At 51.0% G+C, this 20,810-nt stretch overlaps 1 protein-coding gene across 2 annotated transcripts; it reads right to left on the bottom strand.

Moving 5' to 3' along the window:
• Nucleotides 1–18,325: 18,325 nt before the first annotated feature.
• On the bottom strand, nt 18,326–20,682 carry CD2BP2 (CD2 cytoplasmic tail binding protein 2). Of its 2 annotated transcripts, none has more exons than XM_059414926.1 (7): nt 20,585–20,682; nt 20,023–20,214; nt 19,674–19,806; nt 19,394–19,551; nt 18,841–19,279; nt 18,652–18,758; nt 18,326–18,571 (listed from the first exon to the last, which is right to left on the bottom strand). In XM_059414926.1, exons 2-7 carry the CDS (start codon nt 20,092–20,094, stop codon nt 18,461–18,463), a joined length of 1,020 nt encoding a protein of 339 aa, XP_059270909.1. In that variant the 5' UTR covers nt 20,095–20,214; nt 20,585–20,682; the 3' UTR covers nt 18,326–18,460. The 2 variants fall into 2 exon arrangements, with proteins under 2 accessions (XP_059270909.1, XP_059270910.1); XM_059414927.1 differs by having other exon boundaries at nt 20,023–20,113; nt 20,585–20,677.
• Between the last annotated feature and the right edge of the window lie 128 nt (nt 20,683–20,810).

Raw genomic sequence — 20,810 nt, 5'->3', positions numbered from 1 at the left:
CAAAAGCAAAAATAAACAAGTGCGATGACGTCAAAAAGCAGAACCGAAAAGCTTCTGAATGGCAAGGAGCCGCTGGCAAAATGAAAAAGCAACGTACCCAGTGGGATAAAGTTTTTGCAAATCACATATCTGATAAGGGATTAATGCCCCCAGTATATAAAGAACTCATACAACTCGATAGCAAAAACAAAACAAAAACAATTTGATTATAGATGGGCAGAGGAGGGGCGGTGCGCGGGTGGCTTGGTGAGTGAAGCCTCTGCCTTTGGCTTGGGTCATGATCCCGGGGTCCTGGGATTGAGCTCTGCACTGGGCTCTCTGCGAGCAGGGAACCTGCTTCTTCCTCTCCCCACAGCTCATGTTCTATCTCTCACTCTCTTTCTCTCTCAAGTAAATAAATAAAATCATTTTTTAAAAATGGCCACAGCAGGGGTGACTGGCTGGCTCCGTAGAGCATGTAACTCTTGATCTCAGGGTGGTGAATTTGAGCCCCACGCTGGGTGTGGAGCCAGTTGGGTGGGCAGAGCATTTGAATAAACATTTTCCTGAAAAAGACATAGAGATGGCCAGCAGATTCATGAAAAAGTGCTCAACATCACAAATCATCAGGGAAATGCAAGTCAAAACCACAATGAGAGCTATGAAATAGGACCTTACACCTGTTCGAGTGGCTATCGTAAAAAAGAAAGAAAGATGGAGGGAGAGAGAGAAAGGAAGAAGGAAAGAAGGCAGGCAAGAGAGAAAGAAGAGGAGGAGGGGGAGGAGGAGGAGGAGGAGGAAGGAAGGAAGAGAGGAGGAAGGAAAGAGAAAGTGTCGGGAGCCTGTGGAGAAGGGAGGGAGCTGTGTGCTGTTGGTGGGAATGTAAATTCATGACGCCACCATGGAAACCAGTACAGAGATTTCTCAAAAGCTTAAAAAGAGAAAGATCATGATTTAGCAACTCTACTTCTGGTATTTATCTGAAGAAAATGAAGACACTGATTTGAAAAGGTATCCACACTACCATGTTCCTTGCAGGGCTGTTTATAATCGGCAAGGCATGGGAGCAGGCTAAGGGTCCATCAGTGGGGGAATAGAAAAGACACACACACTCACACACACACACTCACACACACACACTCACACACACTCACACACACACACACACACGCTGGAATACTATTCAGCCATCAAAACGAACGAAATCTTGCCGTCTGTGACCGCATGGCTGGACCTCGCGGGCATTATGCTAAGTGAAGTAAGTCCAAGAAAGACAAATGCTGTCTTGGTCTCGCTCGGTCCCACTCACTCTTGTTTGGACTCTAACACAAGACAAAACCAAAAAATGAATTCACGGATACAGGGAACGGACAGGCGCAGGTCAGCGGGGGGTGAGGAAGACCTTGGGCAAATGGGGGAAGGGGCCAGAGGTACAACCTTCCGTGTGTGAAATAGGAAGCCCTGGGATGTAATGCAGAGTGTGAGGACTCCACTGCATAACGCGGGGCTGTTTATTGGAAAGTTGGCTGCAGAGTAGAGAGATACTCGTTCTCATCACAAGAAAAAAAAAACAACCGTGTCACAATATATTTTCAGTGGACTATTGTGGTGATCTGCCAATATGAATCCACTCTATTGCTACAAACACATTCTGCTATATACCTCAAACTGATACAATGTTGTATGTCCATTTTGTCTCTATTTTTTTAAAAAAAGAACATAGATGATGAGTTAAAATAAAAATGAGAGAAAAAAAATCCAAGCCTAATAAAGGGCTAATAGAGGGACCAAGTTGACATTTGACGTGGAGCTTCCTGGGGCTAAGCCCGGAGGGGACAATTTACCGTCAAAAAGGAGAAACATGGTAGTTAGTTCCTCTGAGGAGTCCAGAACCCACTTCTAAAATTAGTTCTCATGAGAGACCGTACCTCATGCCAGCTGATGTCACGGCTGTAATGGCGGGTGGACAATGTGTCAGTCACGAGAGAGGGTCTGGGGCCTGGAGACAGACAAACGGGCTGGAAGGTGACTCTGCCGGTCACTAACTGTGTACTCCTGGGCACATTTCATTTCTGGGCCTCAGTTTTCCTGCCTGCCCCCACTTTCTAGGACATGTGGGCAGGGGCAGAGAGAGAGAGAGAGAGAGAGAGAGAGAGAGTCCTAAGCAGGCTCCACACTGAGCACAGAGCCCCACGCAGGGCTCGATTTCACGACCCTGAGATCATGACCTGAGCTGAAATCAGGAGTCGGACGCTTCACTGACTGAGCCACCCAAGTGCCCCAAGGCCCTTGTTAAAATGGGTCACGCTTGGTGTTCTCTGAGAACCTCGAGGAGGCTGGTGGCTTGAGCAGAGCACACCACAGGCAGAGGGTGGAGGGAAATGGCCATGTCCTGTGAGGGGACTTAAGGACTTCTGCTCTGGCTGCTACAGGGAATCTGGGGGGACATGGAGGGGAGGGGGGAGCAGGAGACCCGTACGGACGCTCCTGGACCTGGCCAGGTCGGAGACCACCAGGTCCGCGCCAGGGTGATGGGAGACGCGGAGAGACGTGGGCAGGTGTCAAACATCTTTTGAGGTGGAACCAGCAGTTGTTTAACAGACGGGATGTGGGTGTGCAAGAGAGAGCGAGGACAACACCAGGGCTTTGGCTGGACAGACCGTAGCGATGGAATTGCATTTTCTGATATGGGGAGGCTGGGGTTGAGCTGGTTTGGGGAGGAAGATAAGGGTTTATCTGGGGGCAGCTTAAGCCCGGGAAGCCCTAGTAGACAGCCACGTGGGGGTACCAAGTGAGCAGTTCTGAAGCTCACAGAGGGGGTCTCCACTGAAGACGTAAATTTGGGGGACATCAACATTTGGATGGTGTGGGGTTTTTTGTTGTTGTTGTTAGATTTTGTGTATTTATTGGACAGAGAGAGAGACAGAGCACACAAACCGGGGGAATGGCAGGCAGAGGAGAAGCAGGCTCCCCGATGAGCAGGGAGCCCGAGGTGGGGCTTGATCCCAGGACCCTCGGATCATGACCTGAGCCAAAGACAGATGCCCAGTGACTAAGCCCCCCACAATCCCCTGGATGGTGTTTAAAGCCATGAGTGTAGACAGGTTCACCTCAAGAGTGAGTGCGAAGAGAAGAGCCCAGCACTGACGTGTGAGATGGGTACTACTCCAACTGCAGAGAGAACCATAGGGGCTCAGAGAGGTTAAGTAACTTGCCTCAGGACACACAGCTGGTAAGGGGTGGAAGCCTTGGGGCTTGTTGCCCTGAGCTGGTTGTGATCTACCTGCCACCCCAGATCCATCCTCTGCTCTGCTCCATGACTTGAAGGTTCCTTTGCACTCGGCTTCCCCTTGGGCTTGGCCAAAGGGAGGACGGGCTGGAGAGCAGAGGGAGAGGCAGAGCAAAGGCGTCAGGACATTTCTTCCTTGCTCCCTTCCTAATGTGGGTCGCACCTCTGGCAGTGGCTTCATCTCCACACGCTTGTCTAGCATCTGTCAGGTGGTCCCTTGTGATAGTGGGGCTTATCATAAGACTATATATTTGGTCTCTGTCCCCGTTTCTGGCACTGAGTTCTCCACCACACACACACACACACACACACACACACACACACACTCTATCACTCTCTCTCTCTCTCTGGAACTGGTGATCAGGATTTTAGCCCTCCTCCGCATCTCCAGCTTTTCCCTGGTTTCAGTGACAGCATTCCGCCCCTTCCCCAACACTCCTGTCCCTTGTTGCTGGCTCCTGAGTGCTTCCACATTCCTTGTGGGTTCTTTCAACCATCCCCGCCTCCACATGGAGTCCTTGTAGTCAAGTCTCTAGAATTGGTTTGTGTGTATGTGTTTTTTTAAGATTTTATGTATTCATTTGGCAGAGAGAGGGAGAGAGCACGAACAATGAGAAGGAGCAGAGGGACAGGGAGACGCAGACCCGCACTGAACGCAGAGTCCGACGCCCCAGCGCGGGGCTTGATCCTCAGACTCTGAGAGCAGAACCTGAGCCAAAACAAAGAGTCAGATGCTTAACCGATGGAGCCAGCCAGGAGCCTGGGGATTGCTTTCTCTTTCTTCTTCTTCTTCTTCTTTTTTTTTTTTTAAGATTTTAATTATTTATTTGAGAGAGAGAAAGAGAGTGAGCACAAGCAGGGGGAGGGTCAGAGGTTACCTATTGAGTTACGAGAGTTCTTTGTGTATTCTAGATACAAGTCACTCCTATTAGCAGCCACTCCTCATTCCCCACTCCCCCCACCCATCCTGGCAAGCATTAATCTATTTTCTTAAAGATTTTATTCATTTATTTGACAGACAGAGATCACAAGTGGGCAGAGAGGCAGGCAGAGAGAGAGGAGGAAGCAGGCTCCCTGCTGAGCAGAGAGCCCGATGCGGGACTCGACCCCAGGACCCTGAGACCATGACCTGAGCCGAAGGCAGAGGCTTAACCCACTGAGCCACCCAGGTGGCCCCAAAAACAGACTCTTAGATACAGAGAACAAACTGATGGTCTCCAGAGGAGCGGTGGGGGGAGGGGAATGCAGGAAGCGACTAAGAGCCCCTGTCCCAAGACATCCCTCGGGTATGGTGGGTATGCTAGTCACTCCGGCCTATCCTTCAGGAAACTCCTCTGGACACGGACTGGCCTGGCCAGTGGAACGTGTGACTCTTGATCTCAGGGCTGTAAGTTCGAGCCCCACGTTGGGTATAGAGAGTCCTTAAAAAGAAAATCTTAAAAACAAAACAAAACAAAAAGACCAGACCCCCCCAAAACCCCCCAAAACAAAAACCAAACACCAACTCCAGAAAGCCCCAATTTCCAGGTAGTGCTAGGTTTATACCTGGACAGTAAGAGCCCCGCTCAGCCGGTGTTCTAACGTGCATAGCATGTGCATACACAGCCAGCCGTGTACCACGGAGCACCTTTGTCATCAGGTGATGAGTATGTGCGTCCTGAATCCGTCCTGTGCGTAAAAGTCAGCCTCGAGTCTAGGCGCACGTTACAGTGCTTGGTAGACTGGCAAGTCCGGACCCCGGCGCGCTCCTGCTGATGTCCGGTACCCAGGCTGCGCGCTGGGCGAGCCGGCGGCCGGAGGCTCCCAGGTCCCCGCGCCGGGCTCTTCGCTCCACCTGCTCGGCCCGGCCGGCCGTGCCCCGCGCGCTCGCGGGCTCAAGAACACGGAGAACAGCGCCCTCTGCTGACCTCCACGGAGAACTTTGGGTTCATTTGCGGAAAACCAGAGGCTGCCCGCGACCACGGATACTGGGGCGCAGCCTAGTGCGACCAAAAAGCCTGACCGGGGCTTCTGATCAGAATGAAGAAACGGGGCCCAGATATACCTGATGTGGAGAACAGCGGCAAAAGAAAAATATTCCATTTCCTTATTGACAAGTCTCTGCGACAGGCGGGGGAACTTCCTCCGGGAACTCAACGTCTTTGATGCTAACACCTTGCTAAGGGCAAAAGGCAGCATTGGCTTAACATTAGCCTGACCTCCAGGATCCTGTAAGTCTCTTTTAACATGTAAAAAATTCCTTTGGAAATTTCCTTTATCTCTACTCCCCGAGATACACGGTAGCAATCGTCTTCCAAGCATATGACCCACCAGTAGACATCTGAAGGGTCTCAGGACTAAGATTTTACTAGACAGTCATAAATGACCTTTTTCTAACAACAGCTATCCCCTCAAGGTCCCGGAAACCTGGCTTCCAAATTCCATAGCAACTTCTAACCCCCTTCCAACCTGAAAGTCTATAATCAGTCCTTCCTCACAACCCTAGTGAGCTCTTTCGGCCCACGGGTTCTATCCCCATGCTTTAATAAAACCACCTTTTAAAAAATTTTTATTTTTTAGAATTTTATTTTTTCAGATTCATTGTCTATTTCTTTTTAAAGATTTTATTTATTTATTAGACAGAGAGAGATCACAAGCAGGCAGAGAGGCAGGCAGAGAGAGAGGAGGAAGCAAGCTCCCCACTGAGAAGAGAGCCTGATGCGGGGCTCGATCCCAGGACCCTGGGATCATGAAGGCAGAGGCTTTAACCCACTGAGCCACCCAGGCACCCCTCATTGTCTATTTTTTTTAAAGACTATTTATTTATTTATTTGACAGAGAGAGATCACAGGTAGAGGGGCAGGCAGAGGTGGGGCGGGGGTGGGAAGCAGGCTCCCTGATGAGCAGAGAGCCTGATGTGTAGCTCGGCTCGGTCCCACTACTCTGAGATCATGCCCTGAGCCGAAGACAGAGGATTAACCCACTAAGTCAGTTGCCCCAAGATTCATAGTTTATGCACCAAACCGGGTGCTCCATGCAATAACCACCACCAAGCTCCCTGGGGTGGCTCCCTCTGCCCCTCCCCCACTCCCTCCCCTCCAAAACCCTCAGTTTGTTTGTTGGTTTCTCGGAGTCCACAGTCTCTCATGGTTTGTCGACCCCTCCAATGTCCCCCACCTCACTTCTGCTGTCCTTCACCCAATGTCCTATGTTATTGCTTATGCTCCACAAGTAAGTGAAACCATATAATTGACTCTCTCTGCTTGACTTATTTCACTCAGCAGAATCTCTTCCAGTCCCGTCCATGTTGCTACAAAAGTTGGGTATTGGTCCTTTCTGATGGAGGCATCATACTCCATAGTGTATATGGACCACATCTTCTTTAAAACCACCTTTTTTTTGCACCAGAGTTACCTTAAGAATTCTCTCCTGACCATTTGCTCCCAAACCCCAACATTTTCACATCTTAAACAAGAAAAAGAACTTTCAGTCCCTGGACAACAGGCAGTGCAGGATAGAGAGCCATATGGCTTCCTTGGCTCCCTGCCTGGAGAGAATTTCCGGGCTGTAGCCCAGGAAGAGGGAACTCAAACAGACGCCAGCGGTCTCCCTGGGGTGAGGAGACCACGTTCCACGGGGAGAATCCCCAGGGCAGAGAGGGACGCTAGGCCCTGGGCAGAGGTTGCCACACACCTTCAGGTGAGCACCAAGGTGGTTAAACAATCCCCAGGGTCTGCGTGCGGTGGAAGGAGCTCGTGGTCCCACCAGCCAGAGCGAAAAGATCACCAAATGCACAGGTGTCTAGTAGAGGACTCAGAAGGTCATTGCCACGGCAATGGGGCCAAATTCACCCTAGACCAAAGCTATTCTGGTCCTGTCTAACATGTAAAGGCAAACCTTGAAAGGGTCAGACTGTTTCCAAGCCATTAAGACCCTCCAAACTTTTTGGACGAGGAACAGAACGATTTCCCAGAACAGAGTTCAAAATATTTAAAGGAGGACCTTTCCACCTACGGTTGAGTGGGGAGGTCAGCAGATCCTCTCGCCGGCAGCAGCTCTAATGCTGCACAAGGCAAACCAAACAGCCCGTTCAGGGCTCTGAGATCCACCAAAGGCCGACCACAATCTGAGAAGCGAACCGGCTTGAAACCCACTCAACTTTGAGTTAGAACAGGGGGAGTCTCGCTTCCCAGCGTGGGAGTCGCAGAGGCTCTGGCAAGGTTGGGGGTCGGGGGGTGGGCTTTGAGGACTGGAAGCTTCCCTGCTGCAGGGGGTTTCTTTGATTTGGACATGTGGACGATGGCCACACCCGGTGATGTCGCCGGAGGAAGCCGCCGGCTCAGTGGCAAGTGAGTGGGGACAGTGACAGCCCACAGCGCTCTTAGCCTGACTTGGGGTTGGGGTGGAGGCAAGCATGCTCCCTGCTGAGGCTGTGGGCATTTGCAGGCCTAACCCTGGGGCTGCGTGCGGGGGGCGGGGGAGGAAAGCTGGGGTCAACCTGAAAATGGCCAGAACTTTGTCCTCTCCCACGCACATATAGATCATTGTCAGAGGACAGAATTCTCACTGGCTCAGGGTGGGCGGCTCAGTGGGTTAACCGTCTGCCTTTGGCTCAAGTCATGATCCCAGGGTCATAGGACCAACCCCCCTTTTGGGCTCCCCACTCAGCCTGGAGTCTGTGTCTCCCTCTCACTCTGCTGCTCCCCCTGCTTGGGCTCTCTCTTTCTGTCAAATGAATAAATAAAACCTTGAAAAAAAAAATGAGCGGACCTGAAGCTGCACAGACACAGGGGCATTCCTAGGAATCCGAGCTTAAGAATAAAAACAAGAATTATTTTAAATGGGGCAGACACAGCAGTGGCCACCCACCCTGGGGGAAGCAGATTCACTGATTTGGCCCCTGGCAATTGTTAAACAAAGAAACAAACAAAAGCCAGTGACAACAACCACCTGTAGAGGGCATCAGAATCCAGTCTAAACGCAGGAAAAGCAAGTACTCTAATCTGTCTCTGCCGGGGCCCAGATGTTGCAGTTAGCAGACAAAGACTTTGGAACAGCTATTATAAAATATGCTCAAAGAACTAAAATAAAAAGACTCAAAGGAAAGTGTGACAACAAAATAAATAATCTTGATAAGAGCTTAGAAAAAATATTTTTTTGAGAGAGAGTGGGGAAGGAGCAGAGGGAGAGGGGGACAAGCAGACTCACTGTGCGGGGAGCCCAACGCAGGGCTCGATCTCTTAACCCTAACTGAGGCGATGACCTGAGCTGGAATCAAGAGTTGGCCGCTTAACGGACTGAGCCCCCCAGACGCTCCAGATTTTTTTTTTTTAAAGGAATGAAGTACTGATATGTGCTACATTATGGATGAGCCTTCCAAACATGCTAATTGAAAGAATCTGGATGCATAAGGAAAAATACTGGGTTTGGGCTTTTTTATTTTTATTTTTTAAGGGAGGGAGGGGAGGGAAAGAGGGAAGGAGAATGTTAAGCAGGTTCCACACCCAGCATGGAACCCAACATGGGCCTTGATCTAATGACCCTAAGATTATGACTTGATCCAAAATCATGAGTGGGCTGCTGACCCGACTGAGCCACCCAGGTGACCCCAAACGGAAAAATATTGTATGACTCCACTTATAGGAGATACCTAGTATGAAAATTCATACACAGAGACAGAAATAAAACAGAGGTTATCAGGAGCTGGGGGAAGGGAGGAATGAGATGTTGGTTAATGGAGTTTTTGTTGAGAAATGAATTGTACATGTACTTAATGCTATTGAATTATACACTTAAAAAATGGTTACAAGGGAGGCGGGTCTGTCTGACTCGGTTGTTGGAGTGCGCACCTCTTGATCTCAGGGTTGTAAGATAAAGCCCCACGTTGGATGTAGAGGTTACTGAAAAAGAAAATCTTAAAAAAAAAAGTTAAAATAACAATAAAAAATAAATAGGAGCGCCTGGGTGGATCAGTGGGTTAAAGCCTCTGCCTTCGGCTCAGGTCATGATCCCAGGGTCCTGAGATCAAGCCCCGAGTCGGGCTCTCTGCTCAGCAGGGAGCCTGATTCCTCCTCCTCTCTCTCTCTCTCTGCCTGCCCCTCCACCTACTTGTGATCTCTGTCAAATAAATAAATAAAATCTTAAAAATAAACAAATAAATAAATAAATAAATTCCAGAGTTGAAAAGTGTAATAATAACTGAAATTTAAAATTCAGTAGAGGAACACCTTACTGGCTCAGGGAGTAGAGCACAATGACTCTTGATCTCAGGGTTGTAAGTTTGAGTCCCATGTTGATAGAGATTACTTAAAAAATAAAATCTTAAAAAAAATTCACTAGAGGAGCTCAACTACAGATCTGAGCTGACAGATGACCGAAGCAATGAACATGAAGATGGGTCGATAGAAGCTATCCAACCTGCAGAGGGGCAAAGGGAAGAAGAAATGAGTCCTTACTCAGAAATCTGTGTAATGACATCAGGTTTACCAGCATAAGAATAATAGGAGTCCCAGTAGGAAAGGAAAAGAGAGAGCAAAAAAAGATACTTGAGGAAAAAATTGTAGAACTTCCAAGTTGTGTTCCACTAGAGTTCCACATACTGGGAGGGTAGCACACCCCATTTTCATGAGACCCAAAACTCCTGAGCTTGGGACCCTTCCAGACTCCATCCTGTGTACTTCTTCATCTGGCTGCTCATCTGGTTGTCTGTATTTTTTTTTCCTAAAGATTTTATTTATTTATTTGACAGAGAGATCACAAGTAGGCAGAGAGGCAGGCAGAGAGGGGGAAGCAGGCTCCCTGCTGAGCAGAGAGCCCGATGTGGGGATCATGGATCATGACCTGAGCCAAAGGGAGAGGCTTAACCCACTGAGCCACCCAGGTGCCCCGGTTACCTGTATTCTTTATAATACTCTTTATAATAAAGCAGTAAACATAAATTAAGACTCAAAGTCACGAGTCTCGAAGCCATGTGTCCAGATTCACACAACTCATAACTGGTGGAGCTGGAATTGAAATCTGGGACTCTGTGTCTAGGAAACCAAAATCTTAACCATTTTGTCACAGAATACATCATCACGAGAACTCATAGAGTACTTTATCAGGGAAAAGGAGAAAAAAGAGAGAAACAATGGCCAAAAACTTTCCAAATTTGATGAAAAACTAATCTACACATCTAAGAAGTGCAGTGAATGCCACATAGGAAGAATATGAAGAGCCAGTCACATCACAGTCGACAGAGTCAGCACATCATAGTCAAACCACTGAAAGAGAAAACAATAAAAGCAGTAATGAAAATGACTCATTATGTGCACAGAAGCATTGATACTGATCTACACGAACTTCTTGTCTTAAACAATGGAAATCAGTAGAATGACACATTCAAAGGGCAACAGACCAAAAATGAAATTAAGAAAGTAACTCCAAGAACAACTTTGTGCCAGTAAATTTCAATCATATAGATGAAATGGACAGATTCCTTAAAAACAGCAACTGCCAAAGCTAACTCAAGAAGAAATAGAAAACTTAAATAGCCCCACATATAATTAATGAAATTGAATTTGTAGTTAAATCTTCCCATTAAATTAATTGGAGCTCTGTGCCTAAAATAAAAGCATTATTTTTGGAATGGGCACAGACCTCTAGGCACTGAGAGGAAACCTGCCTAGAGGTCTGTGCCCATTCCAAAAATAATGCTTTTATTTTTCTCTTTCATTCCCAGAAATACTGTTTCATCATAAAATGTTTTGTTGTTGTTGTTGTTGTTTTACAGAAGCCAACTTTCAAAATATTTGGAAACAGAAAGGATTCTCTCTCAAGTTTCTCATCATTGCTTTGCTGGTGAACTTGATAAAACCTATTGAATTCTTTTACATTTCCCATATACTGCAGATAATAAATGGAAATATTCAGGGGAAAAAATTCCTACAAAAAAAATTCCAGGTACAGATGGTTCCCTTGGTAAATGTAGTAATTCTACATAGATTTAACATTATTCATATCAAACTCCAAAAACATTTTTTTAAAAGATTTTGTTTATTTTATTTATTTGACGGAGAGAGATCACAAGTAGACAGAGAGGCAGGCAGAGAGAGAGGAGGAAGCAGACTCCCCTCTGAGCAGAGAGGATGCGGGGCTCGATCCCAGGACCCTGAGATCATGACCTGAACCGAAGGCAGAGGCTTTAACCCACTAAGCCAACCAGGCGCCCCTCCAAAAACATTTTTTGAGAAATTGACAAGCTGATTCTAAAATCTGCATAGAAATGCCAAAGGACCTAGACTAGCCAAAACAATTGGGGAAAAAAAAAAGTTAGAGGATGTTCACTACTTGATGGACTCACTCTAAAGCTAGTTATCAAGACAGTACGGTATTGGAGGGCACCTGGCTGGCTCAGTCAGTAGACTATGCAATTCTTGATCTTAGGGCCATGAGTTTGAGCCCCATGTTGGGCTTAGAGATTTTTTTTTTAATGAAGGAGAAAAAAGACTGTATGGTATTAGTATGGAGATAACCATTGAAATCGATGGAATAGGGGTGCAGGGGTATCTCAGTCGGTTGAACATCTGACTCTTGATCTCAGCTCTGGTCTTGATGTCAGGGTTGTGAGTTCAAGCCCTGTGTGTGGAGCCTACATTAGAAAAGAGAGAGAGAAAAGGGGAGAGCATGTACCTACGTGGCTCAGTCAAAAGTCTGCCTTCAGCTTAGGTCATGATCCGAGGGTCCTGGGATCGGGCTCCACATCGGGCTCCCTGCTCAGCAGGGATCTGCTTCTCCTTCTCTCTCTCTACATCTTCACCCTTGCTTGTGTTCTCTCTCTCAAATAAATAAAATCTTTAAAAAATTCCAATCAATAGGATAAAATCTGTAATCCGGAAATAGATGAACATATATGTGGTCAGTTGATGTTTTGCAAAGGTGGCACGGCAATTTTTCAACAGCAGAAAGGATAATCTTTTCTACAAAAAGTACAGACACAACTGGCTACCCACAAGCAAAAAAAAAAAAAGTGTATACAAAAGTTAACATGAATGGGGGCGCCTGGGTGGCTCAGTGGGTTAAAGCCTCTGCCTTCAGCTCAGGTCATGATCCCAGGGTCCTGGGATCAAGCCCCGCATCGAGCCCCATATTGGGCTCTCTGCTCAGCAGGGAGCCTGCTTCCCCCTCTCTCTCTGCCTGTCTCTTTGCCTGCTTGTGATCTCTGTCAAATAAATAAATAAAATCTTTGAAAATTAATTTAAAAAAAGTTAAAATGAATGGATCATAGACCTGATGTCAGAGCTGAAACTATAAGACTTAATGAAGATACAGGAAATTTGGGGGATTCTGAGATTTCTTGAATAGGACACAAAAAGCCACAAACTGTAAGAAAGAACAATAAAAAATTAAACTTCATCAAAATTTAAAACTTTGACCCTTCAAAAGATATTGATTAAAAACAAGTTTAAAGGAGCGCTTGGGTGGCTCAGTGGTTAAACTTCTGCCTTCAGCTCAGGGCATGATCCCAGGGTCCTAGGATCGGCCCCTGCCTCAGGCTCCCTGCTCAGCAGGAAGCCTGCTTCTCCCTCTGACCTTCTCCCCTCTCATGCTCTCTCTCTCTCTCAAGTAAATAAATAAAATCCTTAAAAAAAAAAAAAAAAAAAGGAAAACAACAGGCATTTCACCAAATTTTCTGGCTAGACTTTAGGATCCCACAGACCCAGGTTCACATGCTGGCTTTACCACTTTCAGGCTGCGTGACGTTAGATAGTCACTTTACTTCACCTCTATGAGCCTCATTTTTCTCATCAGCAAAATGGAGGAAACTTGTAGTAGGTAGTCAAGAAAATTCTTTCTTCCCTTCCAAATACAGATAGGTTTAGTGATCGAATTTCAAGCCTTGGGAAAGCCAACACTGTGTTTAAGCCTAAGAGGTTAAGACAGAGAAATGTGTCCAAAACAGGGCATTGGAGCTGCCAGGCCTGGGGCTGCAGGGCAGAGATCCATGGTCGGCGGAGATCGGAAACCAAAAGCAAGAATAATAGCATCAGGACAGGAAAACCAGACGCTGCCCAAGCAAATCTCAGGCAGCACAAGCGTCTGCTGTGGGTTGTACGGGCTTGTCGCACGCTGTGTTTACGCAGGTGGGGGGGACCCAAGCCAGCCTCCTGGAGAACAGGGGACCTGGTGGGGACAGGGTAGCAGCAGCCTTCACTGGCCAGAGGGAGATGTGTGCTGGGATGGCCCCTTGGAGGGGGCTAAAGCCGTCTGGGGATGGGGGCACAGCACCTCCCATGGAAAAGCATACCCTTGAACCTGCGGAATGGCCCAAAAGGACCAAGGGGCAGGCCTGGCCTCCAGGTGCAGTTCAGAAGTGGCTACTGACTGGAAGAAACATCCACACTTGGGCCTCGTGCAGAATGTTTGCTTCCAAATCTACCCTGGGCTTGAGTGTCTAGAGGGGCTGGGCATCTCTAGGACTTTAGCTTGGTTCTTGGGAGTAACAGAACGGAAGGCCAGCTGCTTGGGCCCAGGCCTGCCACTGCCTGGGAGCCTGGCATTCAGTGACCCTGCCTGCCGAGGAGGCTTCAAGCTTGCCAGGGGGGTCTGGAAAGGGTGACAGATGGATCAAAGGCATTGAGCCCCCCCACCCAACTCCATGGGCTTTGTGGAGCCTGACTCTTCGCTTATTTTAACTCCTTTTGGCCATCCTCCGTGGTCTTTGTCTCCCTCAAGACCCCACAGATGCCCAGGACAGACCGTGACACTCTGAGCCCAGACTCGCCTTCTCCCACTCCTGGAAAATGGTCTACCAAAGACAAAAGGGTGCATTTCAGAGGTTCTCATGTCATCAGTACAGTGATGACATCTGCGGGTTTGAACTTGAGCCCCCCTGGAAATTTTGCCAATGGCCCCGGGGACACCCCAGGAAGAATGACCTTACTGACCCCTCGGCCTTGTTCCCTGAGACTCTTGGATCTAGATACCTGTACACTGCCAGGTCATAGCTCACCCCTTCGGGGACAACAAATAACCCCATTAGCCTCAAGTTTCTGGTCTTGCTCGAGAGGGGAGTGTCCCACGCAGGACCAGGAAAGACTTGGCCCGTTCCCTATTCATTCGTCAGGACTGATCTCCAGTCTCAAGCTAACTGGTGGAAACAGACCAGGAAGAACTGTCCCGGGTGTGGCGTCGGGCATCTACGCTGTTGGGCCCAGTGGAAGAAACGCTGACCAACCGGGGGATGGGGAGTGGGTTAGGAAGCCTTGTAGGGGAAGGAGGCTTTGGACCTGATACAACACACGTGTATTAACTGGTCTTTCCCGGATAAAAGAAGAGAGAAAGGCATCCCTGCGCAGGCCTGGAGAAATGAAAAGGCCTCGTTCTGGGAGGAGGCTGGGGCTTGCCGTCAGGGACGGGACGGGACAGACACGCAAAGGCGGACGTGGAGCCGGAGGGCTCGAGCCGGCCCGAGGCCTTCTCCGTCAACTTCGACTTGTTGAAATTTATCTTTTTTTTTTTTTTTTAAGATTTTATTTATTTATTTGCCAGAGAGAGAGAAAGCACAGGCAGGCAGAGTGGCAGCAGAGGCAGAGGGAGAAGCAGGCTCCCCGCCGAGCAAGGAGCCCGATGTGGGACTCGATCCCAGAATGCTGGGATCATGACCCGAGCCGAAGGCAGCCGCTCAACCAACTGAGCCACCCAGGTGCCCCTGTTGAAATTTATCTTGAGGGAAACGGAGCCAATACAAGTTTTCAGTAACCGGGGGGGTGGGGGGGGGGGACTTCACCTCCACGGTCTTCCTTCCCAAAACCCATAACCCATATCTAAGCATGAGAAAATACCAGACAGAAAAAGCCTACATTTGAGAAATATTTTACAAAATACCTAGTCAAGGCTTCTCAGAACTGTCCGAGTCAGCAAAAACAAGTCTAAGAAACTGTCAGACCAGAGTTCAAGGAGACCTGACAATTGCATGTGAGGGAGAATCCCAGAAGAGATTCTGAAACAGACAAGGGGCATTAGGGGAAAATGAGTAAAATCCAAAGAAAGTGTGAGGTTTAGTTAATGGTAATATAGTATACATCCATACGGCGGGACAGTATTCAATAAAAAAAAAAGCATGGAGTACTGTTACGTGTTACACAAACGAATCTCAAAAACGGGCCAAGTAGAAGCAGACGCAGAAGGCAGGAGACCACATGTTTAGGCGTCCGTTTGTATGAAATGGCCACAATAGGCAACTCTGCAGAGACAGGAAGACTAGTGGTTGCGGGGGATGGGGGTGGCTGGAGGATGGGGGATGGAGAGGAAGGGGGGGCTGCTGATGGGTGGGGTTTCTTCGAGGGTCGACAAAAATATTCTAAATTTGGATTGTAGTGATGTCTTACAACCCTAAGGATATACTGGAAAAAAAAAAACACTTAATTGTACACTTCAAGTGGGTGCGTTACATCTCAACAAAGTGGTTGGTCAAAGTAATCATGTTGGTTCATTACAACAAAGGTACCAGTGAAAGAGGTTAATGAGGGAAACCGGCTGAGCTCACTGTGCTATTTTGTACGTTTTCTGTAAATCTGCAACACCACTGTGTTGTATAGAAGGCTTAAGAAAAATTACATTACGCAGACGTGTACACATTGTTTAAGGAAGGGCAAGGGCGAGGCGCCTGGGGGGCTCCGTGGGTTAAAGCCTCTGCCTTCGGCTCAGGTCATGCTCTCAGAGTCCTGGGATCGAGCCCCGCATCAGGCTCTCTGCTCAGCTGGGAGCCTGTTTTGTTTCTCCCTCTTTCTCTGCTTGCCTCTCTTGTGATCTCTCTCTCTATCAAATAAATAAAATCTTTTAAAAAAGAAGAGCAAGAGAGTTAAGCGCGGATAAGGGCTTGAAACAGAGACAAGGCCACCCGGAGAGAGGACTTAGGGCCGTTCGTGGGAGGGGAGGGCATTCAGCTAGATGGGGAATGTAGTTTCCGACTACAGCTATAACAAGCATAAATTCAGTGGCTTGAAAGACAGACTTCATTAGGATTCTAGAGGTCAGAAGTCCACAGTGGTTCCCACCGGGTTCAGACCCACAGGAGGGCTGCCTTTTGTGGTGGCCCTGGGGAGACTTTTCACGCCTTTGCCAGCTTCCACAGCCACACATGCTTTGGCATATGGCCCAGTCTTCCATTTCCAAATCCAGCAGCTGTTTAATGCCCTCACCTCCCTCTCTTCGACCCTCCCGACTCTCTTCGGCTTTGTAGGACCCTTGTGATGACACTGGGCCCACCCACCTCAATAATCCAGAGTAACCCGTCCCCCAACTCAGTCACTGATTTAAGCACCTACAAAGTCTCTTTTGCCACAGTAGGTCCCATATTCAGATTCTCTTGAGGATACGGACATCTTTGGGGGACCACTGTTCTGCCTACACACAGCATCATCTGGAAGGTTGGGGCATCCTGGGTGGCTCAGTGGGTTAAACGTCTGACTCTTCATTTCCGCTCAGGTCATGAGCTCAGGGTGCTGAGGTCAAGTTCCATGTCGGGCTCTGCATCAGGCCCTGCACTGGGCATGGAGCCTGCTTTAGATGCTCTCTCTTCACTTTACCCCTCCCTGCCCAGCTGGCTCTCTTTTCAAAAATAAAACAAAACAAAACAAAAAAACAGAACAAAACAAAAACAAACAAAAAACCAACCCTCAAACCAACGGTGAAGATAGGTCACTGGATAGGTCTGTCCAGTGGTCCTCCAAGAGCACCGTGCCCTTGGCCTTCATCTGTGCACCAAACACTAAGCCCCTCCCACAAGTCAGAGATCCTGGGGTTATAAAAGTGACCGGTCTTTTGCTTTTCACTTCTGAACGTTTCTGAAATCAAGACACACCTTTTAATCAATGACATCATATAAAGGTAACTGGCAGGGGTTTCTCTCTTAAGACTTACCACAGGCCAAGGCATCTTGGAGTCAATGAACACCAAGTCTGGGCCGGCACTAGCGTGGACCCTGTTATTAGATGAAGCTGGAGCCCTCACACGAGCCCCGACTCTCCCCGGGCCGTCCTCGTCTTCCTGCTTCCCAGCCTGGCTCCTTCCACCCGGGGCTCTGGTGCTCAGCAAGCCTGCGCCACATGCCAGCGCGGCCCGGCCACACGTGCTCAGCTCTGCCACCACCGCAGGATCTGGGAAGCTGCCCCTTCCTTGTTCTAGGCAAACCGAGGCACGGGAGTCTGGTGCTTCTCCACCTGTCTGCACACTGGAACCCCCTGGGAGCTTTCAGAAGCCCCGACCACCTAGCCACTACCTAGCCCGATTCATTTAGAATCTGAGGAGTAATCTTACAGCTCCCCCGAGACTCCAATGAACAGGGAAGTTTCAACCTCAGCTGGTGCGAGAAGAGGCATGTGGCAGCACGGGTGAGAGGCTGGGGTGCTGGGTCCAATGACACCTGCTTGTCTCCCTCCTGACCCCACGCCCCGGAATCTCAATTCCTTAAGGGGATCAGCCCCTAGTTAGCTCAGTTCCCTCAAGGCACTAGCTTCAAACCAGGCACACTTGTGGGAGCCCAGGAAATGGAAGCTTCAGGGCCTCAAAAGTGCCACGAAAGGCCTAGGAAAGAAGCCCAGTGGGTCTGGGCCAGCCCCCTGCTTTGCTCTGAGCTCGAGGGAGGCACTGCTCTTTTTTGTGTCCGATCAAGTGTTGGCCCAGGTGGCCCGGAGTTCCCCCTTCCTCTGAGGAGCTTGAGACCCCTGGGGGACCAGTGTGTACCAGGCTTCCTACTCATCCCCGACAAATGTCCTAGCCCTTGGAGGCCTAAAATCTTCACTCCTGGCGCTCTACCTTATAATGGCTGCAAAGACAGACTCGGGGGTTCTAAAAGCCGAAGGCCGAAGAGCAGCAAGAGAGGAAGCCTGCTCCGGAAATACTGGAAAACAGCATGTGAACAAAGGGGTTTTTTCCGGTGAGCAGAGTCCACTCGCCCCAGGAGCGGTAAACAAAGGTGAGGTGGTTCAGGTAACCAGAAACTCCCAAGAAGGAACTCGGGAAACAGTCATGAGGCGAGTCCAAAGGGGCTGCGAAGGGCCTCGGCTTCCGGTCAGCAGCACAGCCAAGGCCCTGATGTACAACTAAAGGCTTTTATTGGAAAAGGAAAATTGACTGAAAAGTGGCCCCCAAATCCTCACTGCCTGAGGCAGCCGGGGCCTCCTCCAGAGAGTCCAGGAGAGAAGGGGACACCAAGCTGGGCCCTTGGCCAGCTCAGGTATAGAGGTCAAAGTCAATGCGTTTGGAGTTGTAGAACTGTCCACCGGGAGGGTCCAGCTTCCGGCAATAAACGCCGTCCGCGAAGTAGCCTCCGTTCACCCAGGTCTGCAGGGAGAGAGCGCGGAGCTGAGAAAGGCCTGACCTGGGTGGCGGGGGTCGGGGGAGCGAAGGAGCAAGGGGCTCACCTGCATCTGGGAGCTGGTGAAGGGGCCGTACAGCTCAGCATCCCCCGTGTTCTCCCATTTGTACTCCCACATGACGTCCACCAGACCATCTCCTGGCAACTCTGCTTCTAAAGTAACAGGCGGGGCCGTCTGGGCGGCTGGCGCCCTGCTCCCTGCCCCCACCACCCCTCCGCCACCTTCCAGCCTTACCTCCCTTCTGGGTAGGAGTCGGAGTCTCCAGCTCCCCCTCGGCCACTTCGTCAGCAAACATGTCCAGAGAGGGGGGTGGTGTGGGCTCAGGGGGTGCCTGAGTCTGGGACCCCAACCCCTTCAGCCGCATGGCCAACCGTTCCCTTGTCTCCTGATAGACACCAAGGTTGCCCCGGGCCACCATCTGGTCAGCCAGCCCAGACAGGCGATCCAGGCGCTGGGGGGAACTAGGCCGCCCAGCCCCCTTGCCGCCCCCTTTGCCGCCTCCTCCTCGGGCCCCCAGACGCCTCAGCGCTCCAGCCACTGTCTCTCTTGGCAACAGCAGCTCCAGAAGGCCCTCCAGGAGAGCCTGGGCGCTCATTGGTGTCTGGCCCAGGCCGTCCTCCTCCTCGGAGTCTGACGGCGGGCGCTGATCAGGTGGCCGCTCCCTGATCTTCACCTAGGAGAGGAAAACGGGAGGGGGGGGGTGTTATCTCCAACAAACCGTGAGCGGGGCCTCAGCCCAGCACTGTCTGCCTCCAGACCCCCAGCCAGGTCAACCCCCGGGCCACACCCAGTCGATGTTGTCCAGCCAGCTGTCCCGGATCTGAGCATCCCGGTTCAGGAAGTAGTTGCCATCGGCATCAAAGTGGCCTTCCTCCATCTCTTCCTGCAGGTTGAAGGGTGTGATCCGCACACCCCCCTCACTGGGGAGTGTGGCTGCTTCCTGACCTGCGCCCAAGACACAGGCGTCCCACACTGAGCAAGCAGAAGGACAAAAAGCGCTCCCTGCCCCGCACCCCCTGAAGCCCTGCGTGTTCCTCCGGTGGCATCAGGGGTTGGGCTGAGCTCACCCTCCACATCCTCCGAAGCCAGGATGTCGTACTTGCTGGGCCGCTCGGCGTCGTCCTCCTCGTCGCTGTCCAGGGAGTGCTTGTCTTTGAAGCGGCTCCCAGGCCCCCCTGCCCCGGTCCCCGGATCCGCCAGCTGCGAGAGGGGCCGGCGGGTCAGGACACGGGTCAGGACACGAGTCAGGACACGGGTCAGGACACGGGTCAGGACACGAGTCAGGACACGGGTCAGGACACGGGTCAGGACGCGCAGGTCACTGGCTCCCCCGGGATGCTCCGGCGAGGTTTGTCCTCAGAGCCTCACACTGGAAACTCTCCCGTCAGTCCTCCCCACGCCGCCGCCCGGCCTCACCTTCTTCCTGGGGACACGGGCGTCGTCGTCCTCGTCTCCGACGCCGTGGAAGGTCACTTTCCTCTTCGGCATGACGGCACACGGGCCTGCCCTAGAGCCCCGAGGAGGAAGGCGCGGACCAAGGCAGCTGGGAGAGGCCGCTCGGCTCCGGACGCCCGGCCGACGGAGTCACCTGCCGGCATCCGATCCGGCCTGGGGCGGACGCGGCCCAGAGTCAGGCGCCGGGAGAGAAGCCGGCGGCCCCGAGGCCGCGGCACTTGGTCCGCAGGAGCTGCTGGAGCCCGGCCCGAGGCGGGCGCGCGGAGGGGCTTCCCACGGGCAACCCCGCCCGAGGCCAAAGGACAGAGCCCCCCCGCACCCCGTCCTGGCCCTCGCAGGCCTGGGGCGACCGGGCCCGCGGGCCACACCGCCCCCGCGCCTCCAGCTCCCTCAGAGCCCGCGGGCCCGGGCCGCGCCCTCCTCCCAACTCGGCGCGGTGACCCGCAACTGTCCGGGGCTCGCCTTACAAGTCAGGGGGCGGCAAAGCGCGGGGATTCGCGGGGCCCCACCGGCGCGCGCTCACCTAGGGATCCGCGGGAGGCGGCGCGGAAAGAAAGAGAGAGGCCTTCGCCAGGGGCACGTCCGGGGCACCGGCCGCCATCACCCGGAAGAGAACTGCGAGGGCACCCGGAAGCCGGAAGTGGCTGCGCCGCGGAAGCCGGAAGTGGCTGCACCCGCGGGAGAGACTAGCGGAGGAGCGGGCGGAAGTGCGCCCGGAGCGGGGAAGGCGGCTCCGCCCTCCCCAGCGT

The sequence above is a fragment of the Mustela nigripes genome, chromosome 11 (assembly GCF_022355385.1).
Source record: "Mustela nigripes isolate SB6536 chromosome 11, MUSNIG.SB6536, whole genome shotgun sequence".
Lineage (NCBI taxonomy): Eukaryota > Metazoa > Chordata > Mammalia > Carnivora > Mustelidae > Mustela > Mustela nigripes.
This window is presented reverse-complemented; position numbering and strand designations above follow the sequence as displayed.